Source organism: Papilio polytes, unplaced genomic scaffold (assembly GCF_000836215.1).
Source record: "Papilio polytes unplaced genomic scaffold, Ppol_1.0 DF823691.1, whole genome shotgun sequence".
NCBI lineage: Eukaryota > Metazoa > Arthropoda > Insecta > Lepidoptera > Papilionidae > Papilio > Papilio polytes.
The window spans coordinates 3045176-3060778 of record NW_013525513.1 but is presented as its reverse complement, the minus strand read 5'-3'; the positions used below and the strand labels follow the sequence as shown (position 1 = coordinate 3060778).

Sequence of the window (15603 nt, the reverse complement as noted above, 5' to 3'; positions counted from 1 at the left end):
TACAGACCTGACAATTAAAGTGATGTCTTTACGAATTGTGTCGTGTCGTAATATTCAGGACGGTTACTGGACGTTGCCGGGCGTTGGCTGATTTGCGAACAACTAATTGCTGTCAATCAAAAACGGCAAATGCTTCACGGTTTAATTACGTGTTCTTTTGTAATTCTTTAAATATTTAAAGAAGTTGTAAGACATTTTTATGCAACGGTCTACATAATTTTCGCGCGTAAAACTGCACTTATTGAGATTGCATTGCGTATATTTGTAAACCTTTTAATGTGTTGCAACGAATTTTGTTAATGTTTTTGAGTACGAGGAACAATTTTTGTAATAGTTTTTTAAATATTAAATTACGTATATCTCTGCTTGTTAGTATAGTAAAAGTAGAGTTGTAAATAAAATGCAAATAAGACATTCAAAGACATGATGGTACTGTCTTGTAACTTTAGCGCTTCTCTATTATTCCTGAACTAAAATATTGGTGTTCTTCTATACTATGTATTTCGTTTTCTTTTTTATCTGCATTTTATTAACATACTGCACATTAATCCTGTAAGATTTGTCTTGGTTTATAATTAAAACGGCGACGAACTTTTCTCATATAACATTTCCCGCAAAAAACCACCGAGTTGTACAACAAAAGCGTGTAATAGGAACGTGACAAATTGACCGCTTCCGAGCTTGCTTTTGTTTGTAAGAAAAGGACAAACCACACAAAATCCTTGGCTTTGTGCAATAAATTATCCGTTAGGGAAGAAGTTAAAGAAAATGTGTAAGATATCACAAAGGGTGAATACCGATTGCCTATTGACTTGACTGCCAAATAAATTGTATAAGCGATAAAAATAGTCTATTTGGCTACTTTGGTTGATTCAGGGGTTGGTTTTTCTAAAACTTTTTTGGGTAAGATGATGTCACTATTTAAAGACAAGGGACCACTTTTTACTGACAAACAACTAATAAAGTTGTCTATAATTCACTCTGCATATTAACGGCACCACTTATAATTCTTAATTACGTTAACTATCATTTTTTTTAAAGAACAAATAAAACTATTAACCAAATTTCTGGTTGGAAGCAATATTTTTAGAGATAATAAATACAACATTCGTTATAGTGTATGAAAATTTACGTGGCTTGTTATTTACATACCAAAAAAATGATCATTTATAATATAAGTAATTAGGGCAGCGGGGGGCGCTTCCCCGATGAGTTCAGTGTACTAATAGTTGACCTCCTTGTGTCACCGAATAAGATAAACGCGCCCTGATTTACTGCCATTACGTTTTTATATGTCGTCCTCTATTTCCATCAAGGCTTTGTTTACTACAATAACAACATTCCTTTCTCTATTTTGTCAGTAAAATAATACAGTAATTGTGGCGTATGCTTAGAAATGTTAAGATAGTTATTATTAATGAAGTATTACTTGCGTTTTGTATTGTCTCAAACTATATTGTAATTGAAAAATACTAGGTCCAACACTTTTTTGTTTCAATTAAGTTTTGGCTCCTATTTATCCTTTTTGTCCTACTTCTCCTAAATTTTTAGATTCCTTCTTTTAAATATACCAGATATAAGTAAACTAGATCCATTGACCTAAGTTAAGTCAATATAGAAAATTTGATTTATTAAATGTATTATGAAATTTATTTATTATTATACTAGCTTTCGTCCACGACTCAGTCTGCGTGGAATTAAAAAAAAAAAACAAAAGTGAGCAGCCTATGTGTTCTTTCATACTATCCCTTGCGCCTATGCCAAATTTCATCGACATCCGTTCAGCCGTTTAGGCTAACTCTAACAAACATCCATCCATCCATGTAAACTTTCGCATTTAAATCTATACTATTATAATAAAGCGTAAACACACACTTCTTGTTGCCTAAGATGTCAGCAATTACAGCATATTTTTGAAAAACTCTTTATTAATTAAAAGCCCTACACTTACGTCATGCTTTAGGCTATATATTTTTACACCATTAACCTTAGTGAGTAAATAATTTGGATAAAAACCCTAATGTGGGAAAGAGACCATAGGTTGCTGCCAACATCAAGGAAGCAAGATTGCCAAGGTTTGTCACGTCATGTCATTTTGACATTTGCTATTGATAATTTGACAAATGTAAACAATAAAATAAAATTTTTATTATTTCATGCGGATGAAGCCGCACGGGAACAGATTTTTTTTTAGTTTTTAGTTATTAGTAACATTAGTAAAATTTCAAGGCTTGGGGCAAATTAACGTTAGTCCAAAGAACGATTGACCTACACTTTTCTATAAATGAAGTTACTAGTTAATACTGTAGAATAAAGGTGGGCGTTGATTAATCACAGAACTAAATGAAACACTACGTAGATAAAGATTTTTGAAGGTCGTCGAAATACATTGAACAAATTAAAGTATTCCAAATATAAAAGTCAACACTTTTATATTGGTAGAACTACGTAATAGATAATGACTGTGTTTGTTTATGTGCGTAGTTTGCATAGAAAAAAAAGGGAATAAATAAATCGAGATCATTTTGATATACAAAAGGAAAAGGAAGATATCGAAAGTAAAATTGCTTTCGAATTTCCAATTTATTTAAAATCGGTCTCTAATGGATACATTTCGTAATTGGTATAATATCTAACGAATTTTATTCTTACGGCTTGAGAAATTCAGCCAAAATTAAATATCTGATTTGATTAAAATTTAGGAAAAGACTCTAAAAACGATGACAAAAACACGCTCAATGCTTGTCAGACATGAAACCTTTATTAAAAACTAATAAAACGTTACAAAACAAAACAGTAATAGTTTCCACGAATATTCAAAGATTTTAAACACCCTCTTGGAGTGTTTTTTTTTATAATATAAGGTGGCAAATGAGCAAGCAGCCACCTGAATCCACCGAAATGGAAAGCAACCGCTGCCCATAAGCATCCGCAATTGACGACGAAAGAGACGCACATAAAGAGGACATTTCCCCTTCGTATGCGTCTCCTCCACCGTCAGATCCACAATTCCTTCCCATTCTTTCCTCTTACATAAAAGGTGGAAAGGAAAAGGGACCAAAAGCAAATTAAATGTAACCTGGTAATCTATATAATATCTTTTGTAATAATTGCTTAGGTAGATTACGATAGCATTATTATACTGAGATTTATTGCCTTCACACAAACTGGTAGCAATTAAGTGATTCGCGCGATGACTGCTGTAATGTGTTATATCTCAGAGCAAAATAATTATGTGATTACAGCACTTATCGTGATGAAATAAAGAAAATAACATCAATATTTACAATCTTAATAATGTCTAGGCATAGGTTATGTTATCAAATATTCATTTATGTTGCTCTATTTTAGTGATGCGTCTTAAAAGTTAAGTTGAAACATATCCAAAAAATCTGTTTATATTTTTAGTTTCATATCACTTTTTGTTTGTAATTTTAATCCTTATAGTTTTTAGTGTTCTAAGAGTATAGTCATCTCAAGGAGACTAAAGTTTTACGATTCAAGATTACAGCTGCCGCTTAGGTTATTACAAATTATTAATATTTATCTTTGCTCGTAACGAGTGCTCTAAAACTTTAAAAACGCTGGAAAAATTGAATACTCGCCGTGTTATAAAACAACGCTTAGAAAATTTGAATTTGTATCGTTAGCTGAGTCAAGCAGAGTCAAGCAGTTATTGAAAGTTTCTTCCACAAAATCTACACTATGGTACTCCTTATTCACCACTAATTGATTCTAAGTTACATAAATTTTATGCTGTTCTTTTTTTTATAGCAGCTGTTGACAGTGAAGTGAAGGTTATTCGATTATAGATTGATCCATTGTTTTGCTAATATTAGTATCCAGAAAACGCTGTCTCAAATGTTACTGTTTCTTTTATTAATTATTTACTTATTGTCAATAATGATGCAAGTGTCCCTAAGTGATGAATAAAAAATATTCGTGGTCTTAAATAAAAATAGCAAACAAAGCCTCTGACAGAAACAAATGAATCCATTAGGCACCAGTTGCTTCTAAATTGGTATTTAGAAGGAATATTTTCCGTTGCCAAATTACTCGTCGCCGCATTTATATTTTATTATCTTCATTTGTTAAATGTTTTATTTAGTAATATTACTCAGGAAGTATTGTACGACACCTCTAACAAAGACGGACTAACTTTTTACATGTTAGTTACTAATTTAGACATATACCTCCACAGTCATAACTAACGTTCTCCTTGTTCCACGATTCTTTTATAGTCACATTTTTTTTGTTTATCAATGTTTGTATTTGAATGATTCATTAATTTTGTAATTTATGTTTTTGTTTTAAATACGTTTAGTAACACGCGACGACTTAAATAATGGATGAAACCTAAAGAGTTATAATTGAATCTTTACAATGGTTCAGCAGCTTTAATTGTTCCTAAGTTATAATAACGCATTGTAAAGAGATAATGGGATACTAATGGATTCCAATTTGATTAATATGCTTTGCTATTGAAGATTTTAGACCTAGATAATTTCACCACAATCTACCTGGATTAGGCCATCTAGAATTAAATACTGATTTATCTAGCACCAACCATAATTAATTTAATTAAATACTATTTATTGCACACGACTTCGTCCGCGTGGAATTTAAAAATATGTTACTCAGTTATAACGTAGCTTTTTTGAGATCTTCCCAGTATTTTTTGATTAGTAGTAATACATGAAATACAACTTTTTTCCTAAGCATTTAAAATCATTAGCTACAGAGAGCAAAAAACATTTGAAACGTAGAAATATAATTAACCTAAGCTAACACATTTCCAAGCGAAGCGAGGTTTCCATTTTGAAAAATCAATAGTCATACGAGTTTTAATTACACGTGCAATATTAAGGTCATTGTTCTTTGCATACTGTTTTACAGAACGACAATTAAATAAAAATTAAATTAGTCGTATTTAACTTATCTTAATTGTTAGTGTAAGTTGTTAACTTTTTGTAGGTTTTACGTTTATGTATTTTGTCTCCATATATAAAATTAGCAGAAGAAACGATTAACGTAGACTTGGCTTGAAGCCATTTTATCTTAGGATGTTAATGTACATTTTGTTTAACTATAAACTGTTTGACTTCTCTGTGTGCAGAAGAAAGTATAAGTAAAAGTTTTTTAATTACGCCATCTAAGTCATCACTCCCTTCAAGATCATCCCAGTAAATTCAACTGTATAGTTGTACAACTAAAAATCGAATAGTGTGCTCACCTCTATATACGCGGGACTAAACAGTTGTGCGATAGTTTAGTTTCAGATGTGCGCTCTTAGTATTGGTTTCATAATTACGCATATCGATTGTGATACTTATATAAAATTACGCACAATATACTTCAGGGTTTTACTAAAATATCTATTAAGAAGCTTTGTAGTTTCCTTGTGATTTACTTTACCATGAAATTGAGCAAGCTTCTACTTACGCCATGCGACTAATGAAATAGTTTACTCGTATACAGACGCAAAAGGAATTATTGCTTGCGTAAAAGGACTAGATTTAGACAAGTCTATTATAAATTATATTAATATCTTTACGTAACTCTCGAAGGAAACCTTAACTATCTAGTGCTAAAAAGCTTTTTTGTGACTTTTAGTTTTAATGTTGTTGTCAAACTTCTAATTGGATTTTATCCTTGAGGCATTTGAATTTTGGACAATTAACAATAGGAGCGGGGCAACTTTGACGAATTTATCGAAACTGTTGTGCGATTGTCGATTGTTTTGCAGCCAATTGTGTAGTTGCACAACTAAAAATCGAGCAGTGTGCGCACCTCCATATAAGCTTATAAGAATCATAGCGCGACTAAACAGTTGTGCGATATATTAGTTTCAGGCATGCGCATGCTCTTAGTATTGGCTTCATAATTGTACCCACATCGATTGTGTTACATGTCATTACAATGAGGTTATGAAAAAAACAAAAATAAGAAGGACATTAAAATCTCATTTGAAAACATGTTGCATGAAGAGGTTTGGTTAATAATTGGAATAATGGAAGTGATTGATTGAAATCGATCACGGAGCCCTGCTTTGTACATTACGTATACGACAAGAACGGATTACGAATTGTTCAAGTGAATTTTAGATCGCTGCTGTATACAATAGAAATAACTAATTACATATGTAATAAACTATTTATTTTAGAGTGGATTCACCTATTCCTTTCATTAACATAGCCAACATAATACCGAATTCTTAAGATGTAGAAAACAAAACGATACAACATCGCAAAAATTTCAGTGTAACATGTTCTTTCTTACGAAGATGTAATGTTAATCAAATTTCGCTAGATGTCGCTAATAATACAAAGCTCGAAATAAGGTAACAAATGTACAAGTAACATCTATATTTTGCGTCTATTCGATGTGTTATCTGTCGAAGTATTAACATGGTCACCGTCAACATGATAATAAAGTATTCATTTAATATGATGATAAAAGTTAGAAATAGGATTTCCGGATATTTCCGGAGGTAAGCTGCTACTTTATTGTCTTATTTTGAGAACCAACTTCTTTGAGTCTATTTGAAGCCTAAGGCGTAATATTTACACAACCATAATTCACCAATAATCCTCATATTTTGTCTATACTAATATTATAAAGAAGAAAACTTTGTTTATTTGATTGTAATCAAAAACTACTGGGTCCATTTTAAAATGTCTTTTACCGTTAGAAAGGGTTAAATTTATCTGTGAGTAACGAAATATTATTTTTTAATTTTTTTTATTATCATTTTTAAATTTCACGCAGACGGAGTCGCGGGCAAAAGCTAGTTATAATGACTAAAATCGCAGAATACTAATGAATGATGTTTTTATTAACATTACTGTTATGTTATACTTTTCGTCCCGACGTTAAAAATAAAGTTTTAAAACTGAATAAAGTTTTAGTAACTGTATTTTACTTGCTTAGTTGATATCTCGGGGCACCAGGCGGGTATATAACGCGTTTAATTGTTACATTACAAAAACTTTAGCTAAAACCGTTCCCAAGAGCCAGAGGTGTTGCCAGACTACTGATTTTTAACCAAGAAAGGTTAAAATGAGAGCTTATAAAATATAATATTATAGTGTAATTAAAACCTTTACCTTCGCATAGTTTACAAGGAGTTACGTTTTTTGCCTAGGACGTTAGCATCCCTAGCTCATAATGTTCATTTTTTTGTATAAAACTAGCTGTTCCTCGCGACTTTGTCTCCGTGGAATTGAAAAAAAAACAGTAAAAAAACCTTTATCATTTGGTGATAACATAGCTTTTGAATGGTGCAGAAGTTATAAAAATCGGCCAGTCATTTTTGATTTTCTCAATACATACAAAATACAATTCTTTTCCCTTTTTAATATTAGTATAGATATACTATGGAAAACAAACATAAAATTAAATCATGATAAAAAAAGTTCAATACTATTTGGCAATTGGAGACAATTTTTGCAATTTTAGTTATATCAGGATACTAATAAGACAAATATATTCCATTTTCAAACTACCTTCATTTAGTTAGTAAGGATAGAAGACATCTCACAATTGCTACCATTCTTTATTCCAGCTCAAAGACGCTATTTAAATGTAAATGTTGTAATGAAATGCGGTTGCTATTTCAACGTGAACGCTTCTCTAACTTCGCGTAACAAAGTGGAAATATTCAGCAAAGATTGTAGGTAGATTTGAAAAAATCCAATTTTATAGTAGAGCCCTTTTGCATATAAAATAGGAAGTGTTGAGGTATCCGTATATGTAGAGAATATTTATTTGTTTCGGTGGGTTCCTTGTGAGAGTGTAAGATAATGTTTTCACACGTGTCTTTTGGCACTAAAAACCCACAGTTAAATTAATTTTTGTTGCTTTAGATTTTTAATATAGTGAAACTTGAAAGGAATTATTTCTCTAGTAGATTTTTGTTTTACTTAAAATTTACATTAATTATTACAAAAGCTAACATAATTGGTTTTTAGTAGGTTAAATAGCTACATAAAAATGTAAAAATATTTTCTAGTTCTTTCCTTTAAAAATTTTAAAGTAAATTTCTATTAAAACGTTGCATATTTAACAAAGTTTCTATATAAAGTGCTGGTTAAAACACTTAAGTCTAATTGAATTACATTAGCTGATGAAAATGAACAGAGGGCAACTTGAGAGGGTAGCTTAGCTAAACTTAGATAAACACTGCACATAAGACAAACTAAAGTGGCGCGCCCTTCCGTCATCCCCGGCAAACATTGAACTAAACGAATAAAATCTCCTTACTGGTAATGTTGACAAAATATTTTCGAAAAATTATTAAAAAGACTAAAGAATAATGAAAGAAATTTATTTATTTAACATATGTACATAGTAACGGTTTTCAGTGAACTCCAACAAGATTCAATTTTATGATATATTCCTCATCTATTGGTTTAACTTCACTGGTTAGTCTGTTAATGTAAGATTTGTGACGTCATAAGTTCACATCTCTGAATCCTGATTGGTCAACAAACTGTGGCCATAGATATTGCTTGAGACAGTATTAAATTAAAATTATGTAAAGTTTTATGTGAACCTATCAGAATAAAGGTATTGCATAAGATGCTCTTTTCTCATTTTGATTCTTTCCAAAGGCTCAAATCCACTGATGGTAAGGTTTGACATGAAACTATTTTATTGCTGAAAAGTTAAAATTAATAATTAAAATTTTAATACTCTATAATGGCGAAACGTGCATCATTGTTATCATTAAAAAACAGTTATAAATGAGATAAAACAGTAATTTCGATAAACTTACTCAGAAGAAACAAGTTCGAATGCTCTGGGCTGCATTCTTTTTATATTTATTCCATTATCGCAGATTAAACGAGCCATAGATCCTTTGCGAATTGTAGCTAGTTGAGCTGTAAAGATTCAATTTGTTATTATAAAAATAATAACTAATAATTACTTAGATGTTAATATTAATAACGGTAAGCCATTTTTTTGGTCTGTTCTAATACTTACCCGGTGTAAAAGCTATATTCTTATTTTCTCCATTTTCATAAAAGAATCTATCTCCAACACGGATGTTGTAGAATTGTATCAATGAAATACAAAGGTAAGTGGGCCCCAGCAGTGCACCAGGCGCATGTTCCTCCAGCACACCTCCCACGGTAAGGTCTATGTCGTAAACTGATTTGTACAATGACTTCAAGGCTTTTATATTCTACAAAGAACAAAAAGCGATTATCTAGTTAACCAACAACATTCATAAATATTAACTCAAGTTAAATATCCTTCATAAAAATGTATACTTACAGATTCTGAAATATCACCGCTCAAGTCATCGAAGTTCTTAGGCTCGGACAGTCCGCAGTAGCGTCTAAGCGCGACGTAGCCCGCTAGGCGGTGGTCTCTACCGCGTTGAATGTCAGTGGCGCGAAGATCATCACCTTTGGTCCTATTGTCTCTGCAAAATAATCGATGAAAACTCACGATCAAAATAAGCCCTCGTAAATTGAACGATGATACAGAGAAGCAATTGCCATTGTTAGTTGGATTTGCCATTTTAGTTCAAATTAAAAATCCTTTAAACTGGTTCGTTCGATCCGAAAGTTCTTCGAAGACCTTTATCTTATAAACTCGTAAGAAGTAATTAAAGTTTGATACTTTACCTAAAAAGATACTGAGTAATTTCCTTATCAAAGTATTGGTCAGCTTTATCTTCAGGTTGATAGGTTAAGCCTCTCGCTAGGCCATCAAAGGTACCGCGTTCTTCGATTACAGAAGGTCGATTAAACCAGTCGCTTAATCTCAGGACACGTTCTAAATTGCGGTTTTCTTTTAATACACTGAAAGAGAAAAAAACATTAGAAGTTATTTAATGATCATTACTAGGAATCTAAATCTAATATTGGTACATTGTATGCGCTAGGTAATTTACATTTCTCATCCTATTTATAGTAAATACAAAGTAGGACGTAATCAAGATGTGCTTACTCAAGTCTTCCTCGTATTAGTGTATGGAAGTATCTGTAAGCTGCAGTAGCGAATTCATTTATTATGGATGCACTAATTTTTGGATTGTAGTCATTTATGTAACCTGTAGGATTTTTGTAAATTATTTTTTTCTCGAGCATATTATCCCGGCCTGTTAAAACATACAAAATTATTACAATTGTTTAGATTTAAGTATCCCAGAAGCATTTCTTGCAGCTTTAATAAAGAGTATAAACCTAGTAATATCGGAAGTAATTCGTAATAGTTGATGTGTTGACATATGGCTATTAGAATGCGTCGTGTTTCTTGATAAATCCTCTCGTCGTCCCAAAGTCTATTCAACTTTGATAGTATACCAGCTATGCGATTATGTTCCTTTAGCAAAACGATTTGGAGCACCGTTAGTTCTGTATTTTGGTTAACTCTAGAATCCCCTACGAAAACAAAAAAAAAAGATAAAATGTATATTAAAATAAAATTGCATCTAAGAATACAGTACCTATGCAATATAGTGTAACACAAAATACTTGTTATTTTGCGACATAATAAGCCATATATTAAATAAGTGATTTCGATGTATCCGTCCTGGGGAAATCCTCACACCCACCATGTCCCTTCCACTACCCCATATTTACCTGAAAGAGCGCTCTTGTTATAGCCGTATTCTTCTGACATTATTTACAGTACTTCGATAGTCAGTTCTTAACTTACATCGGGTCGTGTTATTGATCTGATAGTTGGTGATTAGATTTATTCTTACCTGCGACATAGCAAGTATCATTGGCAGGAATTGCCCGTGTGCATGATTCTTGTGCGTTGGCAGCCTGTGGCGGCCAAACACCACCGTTTCGTCTTTCAGTTACCAAACGACCTCCTTCCCCTTCACGCAATAATTTCGCTTGAGTGTCGTTAACTGCGTAAACCAATGAAAGATCCATGTAACCAGTATTTTCATTAATCTACAACAAATAATTATTTTTTTAGAACTATATAGAGCTCGACTTACACAGTAACCTGACTAATGATAACCAGAAATACTTCTGGTAATAATAGTATACACTAATGAGTTTATCAATTTCTGCCTGCGTGAAATTTAAAAATGAATTTAAAAATTTACTCACCGATTAATTACATTTCTAATGGTGAAAGCATTTTTAAAATCTAAACAGTAGTATTTGAGCCTTTTCAGTACAATCAATCAAACCTTTCCTCTTTATAATATTAGTATAGAAAAGCAATCATTTACCGGGTAAGAAGGAGCATCCGGGGCTGTGCAACCTGTATCATTTGAAGTTACAGTTCTGACAAAATCAAAACATTCTCTCTTATCCTTACAGTAACCATTTTCTTTGTTAGGTATGGGTATTGCAGCGCAGAACTTATTACTATTAGCCTCTGATGTATATTGTCCTTCGAAGTTACAGCATGTTGGAGATGGAACGTCTAAAATGAATGTAATAATTGTAAAATATTACATTGAATATTATTACAAGATCACTTTAAATTGCATAATAAAAATAAGGAAGACAAGTAAATAGTAAGTAAATACACGGGACATTTAAAACCAAACCGTACGCCAACGAAACTAATACTCAGTGGAGTTTGTAGTTATGTTTTAAATGTTTGATAGAAATTACTCTTATTCTATTAATATTTCTTGTTTATGGCTCTCCCTCAGCGGATTGGGCCAGAATTGTTTCTAATACCCGCTCTACAACTAGTATTACATTAGAAACTTTAGGATTATCTTACTAATAATAGAAGTACTGGCTGTCAAAGAAATATCATGAGCTATGATTTGTCCCCACTGCATTGCGTTGAGTGTCCACTTTTGGTCAGTAAAATTTCTTGGTGGAAAAATTTTAAGTGATACTTCTCTTGGATTAGGTAACATATTTCCCTGTGCGGAAATGTTTATACCTGAAATATACGAAAATTATCATGATATTGTACAGTCTAAAATTTAATTTCTTGTATAAATAAATTTGGACCCAAGTCCAAGAAAACATAATAACAGTATTCTTTGGTCAACCACATAATAATAGTATTCGTCTGAAACCTAGTGTGTTCCTTGAGTTAATTTACAAACATTAGATAACATTTCAATTATTTTTAACTTACTATCTGGACGAGCATCCTCTACTAGTACTGCGAAAGGTTCTTTAGCCGCACCCCAGTAGGGGTTCTCCAAATTGTTGCAAGTGCCATCTAGCGTACGGTATCGAGATTCTGTACAAGTCAGCTTTTGACCACACGTCTGTACTATTTCAGGGTTTTTTGTACTATTTGTTTCTTGTTGGTCTTCATTTGATTCGAATGAACTGTACGAATACAATTGTATAAAATGAGACAGTTGTTAAAAGTAAATGTTCGTAATATTAAACACTTACCTTATAAGGGTTAAGAAAGTTTGTAGACGACCAATTAAAATACGGTCTAACTTTTCAGTGTCGCTAGAAAATGCTAAATAATTAAAATACATCAACTTGTGTAAAATAGTAAATATCTTATGTCATTTAATGAATACATCGTTAACAGGATACTGATCTGTTATTTTTTTTTATTTCAGAGGGGGGGGGGGTATTAATCTGATTTCAGATAATGTTAAATAAAAAATTATAAATTGCTCTACACTCACATTGGTGGATTTATTTTTTGGTTTCTGGTAATCTTTGATATGTAGCCCAATAGAATATCCAATTTACAATACTTATTTTACAGTAATATTTAATTATAATACTAACCTGGACTTATCGCCAGTCTTCAGTGTAGCATTTACTGCATGTGCAGACAAACTAATCAATAAAACTAAATTTATTGTCGTCCTGCACATTGTCTCTGGAAAAAATTTAACTATTTTGGCACATTAATAAACGTAAAAAAGACTTACAGATTCTTTAAGAAAGTTAATTAACCGTATATTATATATATTAGTATATTAAAAAATATAATCTATTCAATTCTTGTTTATGGCTCTCCCTCAGCGGATTGGGCCAGTGTCAAGTGTATATAATCTACGGTATTTAGACAATTTTTTTAAATTTTTTGTTAATAACTTATTTTTTTCCACAAATTATCTAAACGTACATTCTACCGGTTTGCTTTACAAAGTTACTATGTCAAAGAAAAGGAAAATTTGTTTTTATAATTTCTTAATGAGTAACATTTGAGCAGATAAACGTAACGAAAAACTGGTTTTTGGTACTCTACAATTCTTTATAAATTTCTTTCTGTATAAATTGACATCACAATATTTGTATCAATTAATTTATTATGTAGGTACCCTCGTTTCTGTAAAGATAATAGTGGTAGAATACTTAATTTAAGAAAAACAAACGCATTGAATTTAATTGGCAATATAAAACACGAAGCAATTATAGATATGTTCTCCGTTAAACAGTAGGTGTTATAAGTATATTAAAAAACTTTACAATTACTTTAAACAGTTTATTTTTAAGTTTTTAGTTCATGTTTGCAATTGGATTTTACCACGTTGTACTATTACTGAATTGGTTTTTGAGTACCAATTTGGGCATGGGGGATGTATATGTCAATATGCAATCCGCCATTTTATAACAGCGGCTATATGAATCTCTATAGTGTGTCTAAATAATTTAGATTAGTTTGAAAATTCATTTCAAATTTAATAGGGATGGGTTGTGTAAAATCAGTCATGAATCTTATAGATTTTCGATTTTTATTCTAATAGAAGTTGGAATCGATAGATTTTTAGTTATAATTTATGAATTAAAAAAAAAACACTGTTTTCTTAAATTAATTATGACCATAACAAATAATGAGAGTAAATAAATGTTTATTACTACTACAGCCGTACGTAATCGAATTGGATTTCGCTATTATTTCTGTCATCGCTAAATTCTCAACACCATAATTTTAGTTGAGTACGATAATTATTTAAACCGAATATCGATAGTTCATAATTGTTCGCTATGTGTTCCTCACTACGATACCTGTCTATTAAGTATGGCATTTGCCTTCATACAAATTGAATACGATATTTCATATGCGACATTTATCAAACTAATCTATCTTATTTAGACAAACTATAGTTGAACGTACTCTACTCGGCAAGCTCTATCGTTTTTTTTAAATTGTCATCCACCAGTCTTTAAACCAGAGTATGGTATATTAAAAAAAGTTCAAGGTGGCCGCTAATACAAAAAAGCAAATGTAATCGATAAGCAACTTAAAAGTAAAATTGGTAACTCTACTTATGTATGTATTAAAACTTAACTGCTATTGAGACATTTTAATTTGCTAATCCATACATTATTTATGTCGTAAAAACTAGAATGATACATATTTTTTAGGCTAATTCAATTCGTTATCAGTTAACATATATTTTAAAGAGTAAAAAGCGTTATTTTGACGTCAAACATATAGCTATAAAATGCTTATTTTTTTTTACAGGAAAAGCGGGCAAACGAGCAATGGATCACTTGATATTAGTTTGCGGAGAGAAAAATCTTTCCTTGGGGAATTATTTTAATTATCAACATTTAACGTTTTTCGATTCGATTTTCGAATTTCATATGTACTTAATCTACCCGACGTTCTTACGGTGCAGGAAAACATCGTGATGCAACCTGCACATATCGGCGAAGAAATTCAAAGATATGTGTAAAGTCAACCAACCCGCAGTGGGTCAGCGTAGTTGAGTATAGCCTAGTCCTTGTGAGATAATAGGATATTAAAAAAAATATTCAAACGTTACGCTAAAAATAAACTCTATTCCGGCACCTAGGAGCTGTAAGTAATAAAAAGACTTAACACCTGTGCGCCTTTAATTTCACAAGCAATAAATTGTGAAACTTGCCTGTTCTTATCTGAATCTTTATACAGCGCGGCCATATTTCGTTGAAGATTATTCGAATATTTACGTATTGCACGGTATGGGAAATAAAGATTAAAACAAGAAAATGTTGTGTTCACCAAAACTGATAGGTAAGGTTAATTTTTAGGCAATTATGGATTATTAAATATTTGTTAAGTTTAACTATGTATATAAGTTTGTTGTGAATTAAATTTCAATCAATTAAATTTAAATCTTAGACGTGTATTATGTGATCAAATTTTATGTTCTGTTTGGCATTAAAACAATATTTCCTAGTTTATAAATTTTGAACTGTTGGATAATCTTAATTGTAAAAATGTAATAGCAATTTTAAGTTAATGAAAAACTGCTATTTTTTTCTTTCAGCATTAACTCTGACTTTTTATAACGTCGCCGTAACGTCAATCAAGATAGAAATAGACTCAGAAGATGTGTACAAATTTGTTAATAATTTTATGAATTTCGACGTGTTTAGAAAATTTGCAATGGAAAATTACAGGAGTCTATTGAGAAGCGAATTCAACAATCCTTATCACCCGGAAGACAACGTGCCCAATTTTGAGAAAGTGGCAGTTTCTTATGAAAAGGAAAACGAACTTTTAGACATGAAATTGGAGAGTGAAAACAAAATATTTTTATCGCAAATTGATAAAAATGATACTGTTAACAACAATTTTTTTACAAATCCATTCAAACATCGTAAAATTATTAGCTCTATTGGGAGCACTGCTTTACAGTGGGCTAACAGTGCGACGTTGTTACCACTATTTAAAGGGACTTAATACTAT

At 31.4% G+C, this 15603-nt stretch overlaps 2 protein-coding genes across 2 annotated transcripts in view; both read right to left on the bottom strand.

The window, feature by feature from the left end:
• Positions 1-8410: 8410 nt before the first annotated feature.
• LOC106104147 (peroxidase-like) lies at positions 8411-10907 on the bottom strand. Its single transcript, XM_013284099.1, has 8 exons — positions 10721-10907; positions 10197-10394; positions 9961-10111; positions 9636-9812; positions 9280-9430; positions 8986-9187; positions 8777-8882; positions 8411-8658 (listed from the first exon to the last, which is right to left on the bottom strand). The coding sequence occupies exons 1-8, from the start codon at positions 10896-10898 to the stop codon at positions 8592-8594; spliced, it is 1230 nt and encodes a 409-aa protein (XP_013139553.1). The 5' UTR covers positions 10899-10907; the 3' UTR covers positions 8411-8591.
• A 7-nt stretch (positions 10908-10914) lies between these two features.
• LOC106104059 overlaps positions 10915-15603 on the bottom strand; it is a 9865-nt gene continuing 5176 nt past the window's right edge. Inside the window, exons 3-8 of the mRNA XM_013283996.1 lie at positions 12705-12798; positions 12082-12281; positions 11713-11880; positions 11207-11403; positions 10967-11042; positions 10915-10919 (exon numbers count right to left, since the gene is read on the bottom strand). Of these exons, the coding sequence (XP_013139450.1) occupies positions 10915-10919; positions 10967-11042; positions 11207-11403; positions 11713-11880; positions 12082-12281; positions 12705-12798 (740 nt within the window). The remainder of the gene's footprint in view (positions 10920-10966; positions 11043-11206; positions 11404-11712; positions 11881-12081; positions 12282-12704; positions 12799-15603) is intronic.